This window comes from Scomber japonicus, chromosome 19 (genome assembly GCF_027409825.1).
Source record: "Scomber japonicus isolate fScoJap1 chromosome 19, fScoJap1.pri, whole genome shotgun sequence".
Taxonomy (NCBI): Eukaryota; Metazoa; Chordata; class Actinopteri; order Scombriformes; family Scombridae; genus Scomber; species Scomber japonicus.
Window position 1 is genome coordinate 26,354,664 of NC_070596.1, and position 16,261 is coordinate 26,370,924.

A 16,261-nucleotide genomic window follows, 5' to 3' on the forward strand; every position below is an offset into this window, starting at 1 on the left:
TGTCAATTGGTGTGACCAGTAGTTTTCATCATAAAAATCGGATTATATATACAAGAAAATAAAGGTGAACTAAAATGTGGCATAAATATAATACACTGGCAGTAATGCAACTATTATAATTATTTCATAAGTGCACTTAAATATACTGTAGATGGATAAAATATTTTTTATTTATCATTCTTTTGTGGTTACATCATTTGACATTTTCAAGAGCATTCAGTCAGTTTTGGTAAAAAAATGCTCCAAATGTCATTTCAAATGATATAAACCCAACAAAAAAACTAAATGTACTTGTATTTGTCACTGACCCGTTCACAAATGCAAACATCTACATAAATTATACGTGCAAATATATTGGTTTTGGCTCCTTTTGGCACCTTTTTTTTTTTTCTCGGGTGAGTGTCAATAGTGATTGTTGCTTACCCTGTGGATCTCGATGGAGTCGATCCACTTGTGTCTGTGTTCGGGGTCTTGCGCTCTCAGGTACCACACGCTGTCGTTAACGCTGATGTCCAGCCGGCACTCGTCGAACTCGTGAGGCTAAAAAATACACAGAAAAAAAAAGAGGGGATGTCAGTGTGAGACTTGTGATTGAGCTATCACACGATACTATCACATCCTCGCTTGACCTCTCGATAGTGACAGATATACCAGGCTTCTGTGAAATGACTCTGATATCTGTCCTAAGTTTCTCAGCATGCTGTCATGTTCTTTTCATAGCGAGACGAGAAGCAAAGAGAGCATAGAGAGAGAAGAGAAGAGAGGATTATGTGATGGGTGGCCATCCTTGTAAATAGCTATTAAAATGACACTGAACAAGCAAACTAATCTCTCTCAATCGCTGTAATCCACCACAGCCACAATGATGCAAATTGACCGAATGTCATCCATCCATGCAGGTCTATCTACAGATCTCACAAGGATAGAGGACGAAAGAAGAAGAGGAGAACTGTGCCAGAGGCGCGACAGCTTCCATTTTCAGACTGTATCCCATAGGAGGAGAAGTGGCAGATAACTGGCCTTTTAAGGCAACTAGCAGGACAGAGCATATTACTAATAGCTCTCCAGAGAACCGTCAGTGCTGCTGTGAAACTGCTGCGCTGGACATGGCCGGCAACCAGCTGGGTGTGTGTTTGCAGGTGGGCCTTTGTGTGTGCTATGGTTTGGTTTGCACACTGAGTATTGTATTATTATTTATTACCTATATATTTGTTTTATTAGTTAAATTTTGGGGTCTTTTAGTAATTATTTTAGGTTCTTTTTTCCCCTGTGGATAGTTACAGATGTGTTTTATGTGGTGCGTGGCTGTCTTGACTGTGCATATAGGACATGATCAATAAAGTATCTATCTATCTATCTATAGTGAGTCCCCCTGTTAAATCACTCTCAAGGTCTGATCGCAGAGAAAGAGCAGGCTGATATATGAACGAGTGAGTCTGGCTTGTTTTTGAGCAAAGTCGAGGACAAAAGAGGACTGGGAGTTGGAAAACAGACTGAATGAGCAAAAATTCCATGGAAAAAAAAAGGAGAAAACACATCAGAGAAAAGACATCTAAATTCCTACGTTGGCCGCAGTACATTAAACACATCTGGGATCCCTGTATTTGTAACGCATAAAATACGTGCAAACATTTACTGTGAAGGGCCAATAGTCTGAAACAGCATCATCATCATCATCATCAGAGAGAAAGAAGGAATGAAGGGATTGAAATGAACAACTTTACTGTTGTTTAGTTAATGCATTTATTGATTTTTTGGAGTAAGCAAATCAATAAAGTGTGTGTGAGGGAAAGTATTGTAATTACACTTCATTGATTCTTCCTGTCTAGCAACTCTATTCTAATCCATAAAAGATTAACACTATTTAAAAATGTTATATTAACCGAGACAAGCTGTATCAAAACAGGCACATGTAATCTTTACCAGTTGCAATCTGGCCGATCAAATATCACCCGGGAGACGCGAGTGGCCGGAGACGGCTCCAAACCAAACCGCTACTGAAGATCGTATCACCACAGAGTAATAAAGTGTACACTGTGGTGTCTTTTAACAGATTTCGGTGGAAGGAGACTTGGCTGCGTGTTTGTCTGACACCTGGATGGCAGCGAGGCAGAGACCAGATGCTCAGTGTCAATAATGAAAAAAAAGCTTTCCAGCTCAGATGTTGGTTACATTTTTTTTTTTTTTACAAATGCAGCATTTGCATAAGATCGACATGGAGATAGGCCCGGATGAAGAAATATCATCGAGGAAGGAAATAAGTGCAATGCATTTTTGATCGCTACAACAGTTTTAAGGAAGTCAAAAGGACAAGTGCAAAACCTCAAAGTTGTTACACCCAGGCTCACAATGACTAAAACTTATTTTAATAACTGATTAATCATCTAGAACCTTTTTTGTGTGATAAACATTTGATGATTCTAGCTTCTCCAATGATCACATGATTAAAGCATTTACTGTTTTTCATTTTTTTACATTACAGTATTATGTTTGGATTTTGGACCCTTAAGATATCAACTAGTCTCTAGGAAACCGTGATGGCCATTATTTTCACTATTTTTGATGTTTTATAGACCAGTTATAGACAGTCAATTGAACCCTCAACCCTAAAAACTAACAAATTTAACCATTTTTTAACATAATACTTGTAAAAAAGGTGGGTATTCTGCAACACCAATATTACTCTTCTCTTATCTTATCTTATAAAAACCTATCTGAAAGCAAGAGTGGACAAAATTAGAGAATAAAAACATATTTCTACAAGCTCCAAGCATTTTATTGTCTTTTGGTTACTGGGAAGGTGACGAAATGGGTTCACCTCTGGGTTCCTGGGGTCGTGGGTATACTGGTAAGGAATGGGGGGTGGTTTGAGGAATGAAAGGATGCACCGGCTTTGACAAACTTACTGGGATCCAAGGCTACAGTAAACAATAATCAGTCACAGGGAAAGGTCATCGCGGTGGACTCGCACTTCAAACGATGACACGACAAGCTGACTGTGAGTGTTTGGGTCATGTGTGAAAGGCAAGCAGACAAAAAGGAAATGAATGTATGGAGTGTTTGAGTTTGTGTGTAACTGTGGATGTGTGTGCGCAGGTTGGTAAATGAATGACCGGGGGGGGGGGGGGGGGGGGGGCCAAAAGACTGCAGAATGTCACAAGCATGACAAGCAGGTATTAAAACAAATGGAAAGACTAAAATAAAATAAGGAACTCGTGCAATCCAAAATGTTTGCATATGAAACTAGGGTTGAACAATCATTGCTATTTTCATATTGTCTTAACTGTGGTTACTCGCAATCACTGATCACAATCACTCCACGTTGGTTTTTTCCAACATGCACAAGTTGAGCCTACGCCTATCTTGCAAGCTATGTATATAAAAGCCCTGTACGGATTGTTCACCTTCCCCTCAGAGGCAGCTAAACTGTCCCAAGCTAGTACGAGTACAAGTACAAGCAAGGGTGTTGCAAGATATCTCGCAAAGGAGACTGAATTCAATGAATAGCTAATTCTAATTATTAATTCATTATTTATTGATTATTAAATTGCCAGAGAGGTTTACTGTTTCAGTGCACTGATCATCATTTTACACAATAAAGTTTATTGTTAAACTGTAAAATATCATGCCTTCATTACATCTAAGCAAGGTGCATTTATCTAAAAAGTCTAAATATCTGCTAATATATCAATATCTGAATTTTTTTGCTCCACCTTTTTGCTCTAATATCTTTCTATCTACATTAGCCCCAAAAATCTAGTATGGATTGGGACCTACTTATTGCACACCCTGATTAAACCACAATAGTTTACTTGCCGTTATGCAGGCTATCTACATGTGGACATTTACCTAGGAAATAACTCATGATTGCTCATGCATTTTATATTTTGGCACTCTTTCATCTTTAACAGGATTGTGCAATGTGCTGAGGGTTCAAGTAAGCGATGACGCATAGCATCCAGAACTGTAAACAATCCACCTCTAGCTGATGAAATCTTTATTATGCCTTGAAAGCTGCGCCCCACGATGTTACAGTGCATTAAATCTTTTACAGGTACTTGAGACAAAAGGTAAACTTTGACCATAAGGAGACGTATTTGATCAGGAGTGTTTGGGCTGAACTATACACCCACTACACTATCAAGATACTAATAAGCCTTTCCCACTGAGATACCAGAGCAGACAGTGTGGTTTCTGCCAGCAACTACTTCTTGTACAGTCTGTCAAATGCCTCCCTTTTGAGGGGCCTAACAGCTGCTCAACTACAAATATGTATCTCAAATATTAAGCCATCAGTGCCAAAGTCTTTACAAAGATTTATATGTGTGTGTCTTGTTTGCTTTCAACAGTTTTCAATTCCATGGTCTTATAAAAGGAGTGTGTTCGGGGGGGAGAGAACAGGACAGGGAAGGGGGAGAAACAATATTTCAAGAGATCATTTATTGCTACTGCTGTGAAGAATGTAATATGAAAGCCAAAAAATGTAAATGATGAGACGAAACAGCTTTGCTCCGTCGCTCTGTCTCTATCATCTTCTAACACAAACTTCCTACGCAGCTTCAAAAAGACCCCTCCCACCTCTTCCAGACTTCACTCCTCGCCCCTTCCAAGGCTCTTTTTGAGCTGGCCTACGTGTCTGCAGTCACAATCTCCAGAGCTGAATGGAGGGACTGAAACCAATACAAACATGGAACCCCACTGCACCAGCTCTGAACTGAATTGCATTACTCTCTTGTAGCATTTTTAGACATTAGACAATATAATGACGTTCTCTACAGAGAACATTCGGACAATGTCTTGCTCCTTTGACATTACTAATACAGTCCGTCTGGTGCCAGGAACATCCTTCTGTGGAATCTGGACACTGAAATCATGATTCCTGTGACCCTTAGTGGAGGAAACACTGACTCACCAAGTGCTCATAGTGAAAGACAGAGAAAGGGAAGGGTAAAAACAAAATTGCAAGGTTCTGTGATTGACAAAAACCCACATATACACACACACAGATTATGCCATGTGGTTCTTGACCCTTCTTGATGACCTCCCGCAAAGAGGAAGTCACATCCTATGAGGAAGAGTCTCGTTTCCTGGCTTAAGACATTTTGCTCTTTCCGCAACAACCTTCACACGTCACTTGCAACCCTCTATATGACCGCTTGACCTTTAATCTCTCTTCCTATTTCCTTCTCTCTGTGTAACCACCTCGAGAGGCTCGTGATGACAGCGGTGATTGTGAGGGGAGACGTCGTATCGTGTCCCATCATATCATCACATCTCTAAGAGTCACAAGCCAGCTCAAAGCCTACCACAGATCCACACGAGTCTTAGTACAGCGCTTACTCACCGATTCCACAGAGAGAGGCAATTACAAGTAGGCCAAAGTGCTCTTTTTAACTGACCATAGATCTAAAGATGGCATCGGTGGTTTGTAATAGTTGCAATAACAGTGTCATGGAGGCGAGTCAGCTGTAGTAACACAGTTTTGATGGTTTGCTGTGGTAGCTGTGGAAATGTTTATTGATTTTTAAGAAGAACTCAACACTAATAAGGATTTTAAACCCCCCTTTTTTTTTCGATCGCAGGGCCACAAGAGAGAGAGAGATCTAAATCTGGAGATAATGCATGCCGGAGGGGGCTAACCGGTGATGCTAGAAATGCCATAGTAATTCCTAAAATACTGTAGTTACACATATTTATCTGCAAACCTCATCTTTATCAAACACCGCAGTATTACAACCAAATACTCAAAAGATAAGAAGAAACCTTGGGCATTTGTTAGATATGAATTACTGTGTGAGTCATTCAGGACAAGGTTCATTTTAGCAACCTTGCAACAATTATATTTCCTCAGGTTTCTAATTAATATAATCAAAGATAATGCTGACTTACTAGCTAACCACCTGTTTATTTATTGGGTGAATGAACGCCCAAAAATGTCTTGTACCTGTAACATTAGCTACAACATTGATGAATGACATATCCAATTCAGTAAATGTTATCAAAAGGTGGAGTGAAGGTGGGGTAGTGTTCACATGATCTACCTACTATTGTACTGACAGGTGGCGGACACAGTGAAATGAACAGTGTGTATTATGTAATCCGAACCAGGAGCAACCCTGAAATGAATACTCCCTTTAAAAGCCTACATTGTTGTTTGTGTTGAAAACTGATGCTGTAGTTTAAAGTGTAGGTCTGTTTGATGGCATTGTGTTGTAAACTGTTCTTATAGCCATTGTATGTCATAAAACACACCTACTTGCAATAATCCTGTTGGGTATTTTGGGTATCACTGAACTATAGCTGCAATGGTGTCAATTATCAAAAGAAAATTAACCGGGACATATTTTGATAATCAATAATTGTTTAAGTCAGTGTTTTCCCGGTAATTGTACAAGGCCTGGCTGCCAGGTCAATGAGAACCACCACCAGGCCAAAAATATATATATTTTTAATGCGAAAAATCCATTCATTCAGAAATCAATAGCATTTGGGAGTCTCTCTCAACCTCAGTATTGCTGCCTGGGAAACTCTTAGAAAAAGGTATAGGGCAGTGCGTAGCAAGTGTGCGGTCGATAGAGAGAGAGAGTGTCTAAGAGCAAGCTGAGCAGGCAGAGAGTGGGCGAGTTTATGCCAAAAACAAGTACCAAGACCTAGGAAGGACATGAGAGCAGCTGCTCATTAACAGCTCCGTGTGTTTACAGCAAAGAGCAGGAGGGAAGACAGACGTCTCACTCTGCTCCTCTGGTTCGAAATTCTGCTACAGCTGATGTGGACGGGAACGGAGTAGATACATGAAAATGCTCAATTGGGTTCATTTTTTTTGTTTTGAAAAACGACAAGTGGGGAGCGGTGTGGAAGTGTTGTAATGGGTGTATGGCTGAACACGTGTATGACATAACGCCTTTACATATGGCAACACGTTTTGCTCAGCAACACTACCCCCCCAACCCCCTCAGGCCTCCACTACTGCCGCCCTGAAGCAGTCAACCTAGCAGAAACACTGTATGCATTTTTTAAAACAAAAGCGCTAAACATTTAATGAGTCCAGCTTCTTCAATGTGATAATGATTCAATGCTTTTTATCATAGTAGATGGCAGACGACGCAAGATGACATCACATTTCTGCTGTATGTTACTGTGATGCACTTTCATTGTTTAATTATAACAATTCATTATTTAGATTTGTGTCAATAATGAAGACTACGCCTAAGAAACCACTGCGAGAGAAGAGTGGGCCACCTGCACTGCACTGTAGGAGTTGTGTTCAGTCCTGCACAACCTTGGGTTATTATACTTGTCTCAATTTACTCTGAAGATTAATGATTCTCGGCACTCGCTCTGCTTCTTCTGTCATGAAGAAATCACACATAATCTTTCAGGTCTGCCAAAGTTTCATAACTTCAGTGTCTTAACTTCCATCTGTGAATGACTCATGTTGCAAAGGGCCTTTCTCTGACTGAACTGAAGACATACACTAACTTACCACTTCATTAAGTGCGCCTAGATTAAACAAAAGCTGTATAATACAACAGCCCTGCTGTGTATTAAAATGTTGTTGCAATGGATGTGAAAGCTACTCCCTCTTATCTTTCTGAAAAGATAAGTCTTGTATCTGAGAACATATTGTATCATGGTGAGTCTGTGTGATAACAATGAAGGGAAATGACAAGATGGGGTGTTAAAGTGTGAAAGTGAGAAATACTGGTGAAAAAGAGAGAATATTTCTGTTTTCCAAAAAAAAAAAGTTAATATTTGACCATGGAAGACGTCACTGGCAGCTATAACTCTTCGTTATTTATGCTCCAGACTTCTGAGGCGTACTAGAAATGACAAGTGACAACAGTAGTGCACCGCATGGAGGTTAATATTTACATAGGCTGGGAATGGATAAAGCTGAACAAATACAGCTAATAGAAAAGCCTGTTTTATACACGGCCTGGGAACAGTGACTTATTCATTTCACTTGTTAGTGTGTGTGAAGAAAGACTCAGGCCAAGCTTCAGTCAATGACTCACCTGGGTGCTCACTGGAATACGATGAAAGGTGAAACGCTGAACATCCAGCATTGGATTTATTTTATCTGTTCTCTGCAGAGTGTAACACCTCTTTTGAATCTTTGAGAGGGGATATTATGAAAAAGTCTCTGGAGTGTTTCTATTTACTATCATCTCTACAACTACTATTTTAGTGTTTCTATTTCTATTTAGCCAGGCTCCACAGTGTATAACAGACCTTTTGCATCCTTTCACCACGAGTTGAGCCCTTAGGTCTTCTGCTCGGGGTTTCATAAGTGCACCTTAGACACTTTTTAACCCTCCACTTATGAGATTATGTGCTGCCATTAAGACATTTTGAAATGGTTTCAAAACAGTATCATGGGCATGGCTAAACTTTGTTACATACTAGTCTGTGATAATCCAAAAAATGTTCCTCTAATCTTAAATTTAGTTAAGATATTTTATAATTTCTGCTTTTTTATTTTAAAAAATTAGGTCTAATTTCATTTAAACGACACCTACTGTAGCATAATTTCCATAAACCTGTGGTCATAAGTTGAATAATGAAGTAGGCTGAAAAGGTCTAAGTCCTTATGCTTTATAAAGAGTCAAACCAGACAGGGTCAATTTTTTTTTAATACTATGTTTTTTGAAAGTAGATGGCACAGAGGCTGACAGAAAGCGGAATGATATGCAGCAAAAGTCAAACCAGGGACGCTGCAAATATGCGGCATGTGCAGTAACCAGTTGGCTACGGAAGCGCTCCCAAATCGTGTTGATTTTGACGGGAGGGTTAAGACTCGGATAGACTGTGTCTTCTATTCGGCAGCCTCAAAGCTTTGGAATAGTCTCCCAATAAGCTTGAGGTTCCTTGATACTGTGGACTCATTTAAGAAGCACCTTAAAAACCCATCTGTCCAGACAGGCGTTTAGCTAGTTTGTGTTATTTCATATTTTAACTTGACACCTATATCTGTTCCCTTTGCATATGTTATCTAGTGTTTTTATTTCTATTTTTCTTGATTTTATATGAATGTAATTGATTGTATTTATTTTGAATGTGAAGCACTTTGTGACTACATTATTTAAATAAACTTCACTTACTTACTCAGTGTATGCTACTTCACCGAGCTGCATTTCCTGATCTAATCTATAAAGTGACACAGCATTATCAGTCTCATGATGATGTTTACAGTTAAGTCTTACCACATAGCTTGTTGTTTTGAAACCAGAACAGTCACCTGACTTGCTTGCCAGTTACCCCTCGAGCAAAACTTGGGATATAATCAGGAGATGTTTGTAAAAATAAGTTACCACCTGCAGTTGCAGAACGAGTTTGAGAAACCACAGAGTAAAAAGTTCTCATCTGATTAGAAGTTGTCAACAGCAGGTCGAGCCTCAGGCCTAAACGTGGATTCAGAAAGGAGCAGAGACTTTCCTTCAAGAATTAAAGAGAAACATATGGTGGATGCCTGACTTCTGAATCACATCTTATAGATCATACGCCAAACTTCTCAAAACTATGAGAGAGGCTCAGGAGAGAAAGAGAGGGGGGAGATACAACGCCCATTGAAGCAGAAACAGAAAAAGTCTTGTCTTTGTTCTTTAGATTTTTTTTTTTCCTCAAGTTATTTTATGGTTAGATGAAAAAAGACATTGCTTTGTGTTGATAAGAGGAAACCGGTTTATATATTTTGGTTCTGGGAAAATCTAAGTGGCTTTGTATATTAAAAGGTTAACCATTACACACTGTATATTCTGACTCATAATTAGTCTCTACATTGATTCACATTCACAAATTCCCATAAACCATTAATAAATATTGTTCATCCTTCTCTTTGATTGATCTTATGGAGAAAAAAAAGACATTCACAATCACTATTTTATGGTCCAGGAGAACATCTTATAAAATATGATGAATACATGTTTGAATGCTGATTTTGTTTTTGTTTTTTTAATAAACGCAGGTCGAACTTACACATTATATATATGCAAATGTACATCAGCTGCACACAATTTTAAAAATGGTGTTTTTGCAGTTCTCAAATGTAAAAAAATTGTCAAATTTGGCCCTGAAAAGTATGTAAGGGTTAAGACAGCAGCTGCTACAACTGGAGTTACTTTGAATGAAATTAAATGCTGCTGCTGAAAGACTATTACACAGTTTTGATGAAATGTCAATCACACAAGTAAAGAGTTATTCCCAAACCTAATTTGATATGCAACACAAACAAAGCATTCTTTTCAATGGGAAATGAACTGGACTCGTCCAGACAGGCTTTCAAAGACAGACTTTCGCCAGCGAGTCAACGGACGGTGACGTATCTTCCTCAGTTTATTAGTGATTGCTCCAAATCTGGTTTGCACAGTTACGCTCACTGTGAATAGCAAAATAATTAGGTCAGACAACACGATTAATCCCTGCTAAGTCAATGTACGCAGAAGTAACCGAGATAAAGAGACGGTCAAGGTTCCAACAACAACCATGCCATTGTAGTGTGACTCATCTGTCAGTCACTATTAGACCTGAACTATTTGTTTGGCTTTTCTTTTTTTGAGATAGTTTCTCATTGAGAAAATAAGTCATCATTTTCAGAAAGTTTCTCATTATTTTGAGGTAATTTCTCATTATATTGTGATACCGAGTCATTATTTTGAGATTAAGATTTTTCATTGAGAAAGTAAGTCATCATTTTCAGAAAGTTTCTCATTATATTGTGATACCGAGTCATTATTTTGAGGTAGTTTCTGATTATAATGACTTAAATGAAAAGGTCAACCAAGACCAACGCACAGTCTACAGAGAATCAGCCACTGTAGCAGCAGATGAAGTAAGAGGGGGAAAGGCAGTTTGTGGTTTACATTTTAAAGTTTAAATAAACATTCACAGAGTATCCTCTCAGGTCTTGAATAGCTCTGGATGTCGGCCACAGAAAAGTTCCACTGTTTGGTGGCTTAAATAGCCGGGGTGACCGTTCCTTTCCCCTCTTTCTCTCTCTTAGCAAATAAGGCTTTCGCAAACAACAGCGTTCATTCTTGTACGACATGTTGACAGAAACATCATTGCACAAACATAATGCTGCGCGCTAAAACTCCATTTGATTGCAGCATACTGAAGCACAGAGAGAGAGAGAGAGAGAGTAAGGAATATCCAATGTTACTCACAGTAATAACGGCTTTGCTGAGGCAGAGGGAACCCCGACAGCCATACTCAGTCTCATCCTGAGATTTGTAGTAGCTCAGAGTGTTGTTCTTCAGAACCACCCAGCGGTCCTGCCAGCCGTGGATGTAGTTTGTCCACTGAAAAAATTAAAAAAGCACTTTAATATGAGGGACCAAGAAAAACACACATGCAACTGTAATGAAACACACAATCTTTGGTTTTTGTTGAGGCTACTGGTGTCTTTGGTTTGTTTGTGTGTTGACTCAAAGGGCATGTTTAGTAGGTGGGTCAATGACATGGTGTAACCCACTGTCAATTGGTGTTACCATTATTTTTTCATAAAAATCTGATTATATACAGGAAAATAAATGTGAACTAAAATGTGGAATAAATTATATCCACTTTTGCCATGCTGCAACACTATGTTTTTAAAACATTTTTACACATCTTTTGTCACAAGTTATTTAGAAAGAAATGGTTGTTTTCAGGATATGTCCTGCTCAGTATTGAAAAAACGCTTTAAAATTTAAATGTAGAAATACTCCAAAAATGTTTCTTGTAATTTTTATGTTTTAAAATGAAGTAATTATTTGTATAAGTATACTTAAATATACTTTAGGTGGATACAATATTTAATATTTATCATTCTTTTGTGGTTACACCATTTGACATTTTCAGGAGCATAGGAAATTAATTGGATTGTATGAAACTTTATATATAAATGTATATTACAATAAACTTCTTGGACTTTTTTCCCTATAATGTATTGCATGACATTATAAAATATTATGTAATGTTTAAATAGTTTGCATGAGGTGGATGCTTTTCAGTATTTCAACACCCCAAAGTACAGCCTCTATAATCAGTACAGACTTGAGTCAACACCTCTCTGACTATGTGTCAACATCAATAAAAACTCCTTAATGGTTAAAGTACAAATCACATGGCTTCTTTAACGCTAGCAGGAGACCTTTGAAGTGGGTTAAAGGTTTCATACCCCATCCTGCCAGAAAGTGTCCTGCCTTGCTCTGTTGACAGTCTAATAAATGTCAAAAAAACATACAACTGTACGAAGTTAGTCTTTATTAAGCCTTACATACTGTTCATATTCTGACTCTTAATTAATCTCTACACACCAATTCACATTCATAAATTCCACCATCAGTCATTAATAAATGTTTGATTAATCTTATGGGGAAAAAGACATTCATAATCACTATTTTATGGTCCAGGAGAATATTTTATAGAATATGATGAATATAAAAGCATGTTTGAATGCTGATTTTTTATTTTGTTTAATAAACACAGGTCAATTTTGTACATTTGCATATATATAAATGTTTATCAGAATAAAAAACAATGATGCATTTTGTTTTCATTTTTGTATAATGTGGGTCACATTAGGAAAAGTCAAGCTAAAAGAAGTTTTAAATGGGTGTTTTTACAGCTCTTAATGTAAAAAATTGGTTAAATTGGACACTGATCAGTGTAAGACTTAAATGACTGCTGTACTGGATTGTTACACTGGGTTTTTTGGTGTTTATTACAAAACACAAACACTATGTGCCAAGACAGTAGCACTTTTGGTCAGACCTGATTGGGACACATGGGATTTTAAAGCAGGGTGTAGACTCATTAATCCTCACAAGACATATGACGTATATGGGGATTTGTATGATTGAACAGGTGAGCTTTTCTGGATCTGCTTAATCTCACAATATGCTTGGTTAGCGGGTCAGCATCCAATCTGTTTACAGGCTAGCAGTGTACAGTGATTAACGCCACACTAGCTTGCCAGCAGCTTAACTCATTAAAACTGTGGTCGAATTGCCCAAAACAACGTACTTGCACAAGTGAGCAGAGGCATATGGCAAAATAGGTTATCCAGACTGTGTCTAGCCATAGACTTAACTGTCTGTTTACCTACATTAAACAATAGCTTGGAGAGTTATTTACACAGTGTGCCTCTTCATTAAGAGACAGGCGCTCAGTTGCATATTGTTGTCAAAGCAAAGTATGACTGTACATTTGCCCATAGCACAGATACATCGGTGTCAGTGTTTATTCCATGTGCTGATATTCTTTTAAAGATATAAATAGGCCACATTTTATATATAATTAATCAGTTTTTTATCGATATTGGAATGATTTTACTCCAATAATATCAGTATCGGCCCCAAACATCCAGTATTGGTCAGACTCTGCTAAGTAGCACCATTTGCTGTATCCACATTATTACTGCACCTATAATAATGTGTAGCAGAGCTGCTTTAACCTTTGAAGCCCAAAGACCTTTTACCTTTTCTGATAAGGAAATGCTAATGTGTGCTAAATGTACACTTGGAGGAGGAAGTAATGGCTGCCTTCAATTATTTATAAAGTTAATGGTAACAGCATTGTTGCAGCTTCCACAGCCAAGAGACAGGTATTATAATAGGCTAATATGTGCATAAAAACCTGGCATGAACTGTAAACTGAACCCATTACCAACAGTGGATGCATGACATAGCCTACCCCCCCTATTCAATTTCAGGTTCAAATAGGGGGGTTTCCCTTTGCTTCATTGGGGATTTTACCAGTCTAATATTGCAGAGCAGCAATGTGGATATGTTTTCGGATGGGGAAAGGATCCTTATCACCTTTCCATCCTCTCACTCAAAAATAGACATGCTGGGATTTGTCATTAAAACATAACCACACTACCTCATTTCACACCCTTGATATGCAGACAGGTGCTTCCCTGGCTGATACCTTTGCTGTGACTCTGACCGAGCAAAACGTGACTTACCCAGGCGGGGGATTAAAAACAAGAACAGATCATTGAGCATTGAAAGTTATCCAAGAGGCAAATGCATGCAATGCGATTAAGTACTATATCAATACAAAACTGAACTTTAACCAGGGGCGATTCTAGGATCAGACCTTGAGGGAGGGTCAGCTCCTACTGAGAATGTGTTCAAACCCCCTTCTAAATGACTAATTTCAGTGGATCATTTAAATTAAAACAAGACATATTAATAAATAGTAGAGTGGTAATAATAATGGTTCAGAATAAATCTGATTTCTACAGAGAGGACTCAAAGATAAGTTAATGAACCCTGAGGGAAAGATTATATATTAATGACAGAACTACATTATAGTACATTAGACTTGTTAAAATAAAAACATTTGAACCTGCTGCATTTGTTCCATGTCTGACAGACAGGCTCGCAAGATAATTACTCATTATTTATTTTTATGGGTGCTGAGGTCAAATTTAGTGAGGCTTCAGCACCTCTAAAAAGGGTCTAAAATCGCCACTGTATACAATGATTAAATTAAGTATTATATCAATGTAAAACTGAACTTTAACCATTTGCTTACCTTACTGAGGGTACCGCTGAACTCGGCGATACCAGCGGGCTGTCCTGGCTCTTCTCTGGGCTCCAGATCCTCGTCGGAGCCGGAGGAGTTCCAGCTCTGGTTGTCTGACATTTCTCTTTCTTTCTTTTTTCTTTTTTAACGATATGAAATCCGACTGTAAACTATATAACACGATATGAAAGCAGCATACGACGCTCAGGTGAGTCGGATTTTTAAAGTGACAGTATCAAAATAATACGAGCAACAGATCACGACGGTATCATCATGTTGTTATTATTATTATTGTCGATATTAAACAGCTCTTGAGTTCACGCGCACCGTGTATAGGTAGGTTATCGTCGGCTTGAAAGGTTGCTCCACATTTTGTAGTCAAGTCCACGTTTGTAAATGTTAGCTGAGGCTGAGGCTGAAGCTGTCAACTCCACTGCTCCTCCGCCCCCCTTTTTTTAGTCCGAAAGAAATGGCAGGAAGGGGAAAAAGGTAGATGATTGAAACGCAGATAAATATATGCTCACAGTCCCCTTCGATGGTTGTCAGATTAGAGCTGTTGCCATAGCAGCGTTAGTTCCTTTCTGTTACCGTGGCAGCGTCAGTTCCTCTCTACTGGTGACCGTTGACAGCTCAACGCCATGTTCAACTGACGTCTCACGAGCGCGTCTTCTATTTTCTCGAGCGAGCGAGAGAGCGCGTGTTCCGAATTGTGCAGCGCGACCAGCAGCAGCAGCAGCAGTAGGGGCGCTGGCTCGGGTGACGTCACCAAATCCACTCCCCTAATTTGGCACCAATGCACAGCGCTCAGGCCGAATATAGAGCAGAGACAGGCAAAACTGTGTGACAAATACGATGTTCCAGATTACTTTAAAGTGCAACACTTAACCTAATTTAGCTTTAACACACTGGAAGGAAATGCGTGAATTCGAATTTATTCACCATTGCAATGCTTTTCCTACCAAACAACAACAACAATTTATAGGCTACTTTTAGCTATTTATTGTATGTATTGATTTATATTGAAGCCCATTTCCGCCAATGTGATGAAAAAAATCATCTTTATGTCAATAAAATGAGATACTTTCTCGAAATAATGACCTAGTATCTCAAAATAATGACTTATAGTATCTTAAAATAATGATATACTTTCTCAAAATGACTTATCTCAAAATAATGACTTAGTATCTCAAAATAATGACTGATCTCAAAATAATGAGGTAGCATTAAGTCATAAGATAAGTCATTATTTTGAGATAAGTCATTATGTGCAGGTAGTATCTCATTATATTGAGATACTAAGTCATTATATTGACATACAAGTCATTATTTTGAGAAAGTTTCTCATTATATTGACTTGCATAATTTCTTTTCCATCACATTGGCAGAAATGGGCTTCCATTTATAATTCGTGTCCAAATTCATTCATTCCTCAAAAAATAGCTGCGGGTTCTCACTGACTGATTTCCTGTTTGTGGTAATTTATTCAACCATTTGACTAGTTGAACAGTCAAGAGACTTTTTGCATAAGCACAGGGTACATACACATTGCAACTCGTATGCAGTCAAAGTTAAAAAAAGTAAAATAACTCTAGTGAAATAGTGGAGCAGCAGTTGGAAAGAAGTGTATAATAAGATATATAATAATACATAGCTTGTGTTAGTTGAGCTGACGATGCAACAAATAATCAAACTACTAAAACAGAACTAACACCCAGTGAATATATTTGGGGCTTCTGAGGGTCTAGGG

At 38.3% G+C, this 16,261-nt stretch overlaps 1 protein-coding gene across 7 annotated transcripts in view; it reads right to left on the reverse strand.

Moving 5' to 3' along the window:
- Positions 1-15,212, reverse strand: part of LOC128380288 (ceramide transfer protein-like) — a 32,269-nt gene extending 17,057 nt beyond the window's left edge. For 5 of the 7 annotated variants that reach the window (XM_053340046.1, XM_053340045.1, XM_053340041.1 and 2 more), the window contains exons 1-3: positions 14,524-15,211; positions 11,163-11,297; positions 424-540 (exon numbers count right to left, since the gene is read on the reverse strand). In XM_053340046.1, the coding sequence (XP_053196021.1) occupies positions 424-540; positions 11,163-11,297; positions 14,524-14,634 (363 nt within the window). In that variant the 5' untranslated portion in view covers positions 14,635-15,211. Of the gene's footprint in view, positions 1-423; positions 541-11,162; positions 11,298-14,523 lie in introns of all 7 variants that reach the window. The other 2 variants (XM_053340043.1, XM_053340042.1) reach the window with 1 other exon arrangement.
- Positions 15,213-16,261: the final 1,049 nt, after the last annotated feature.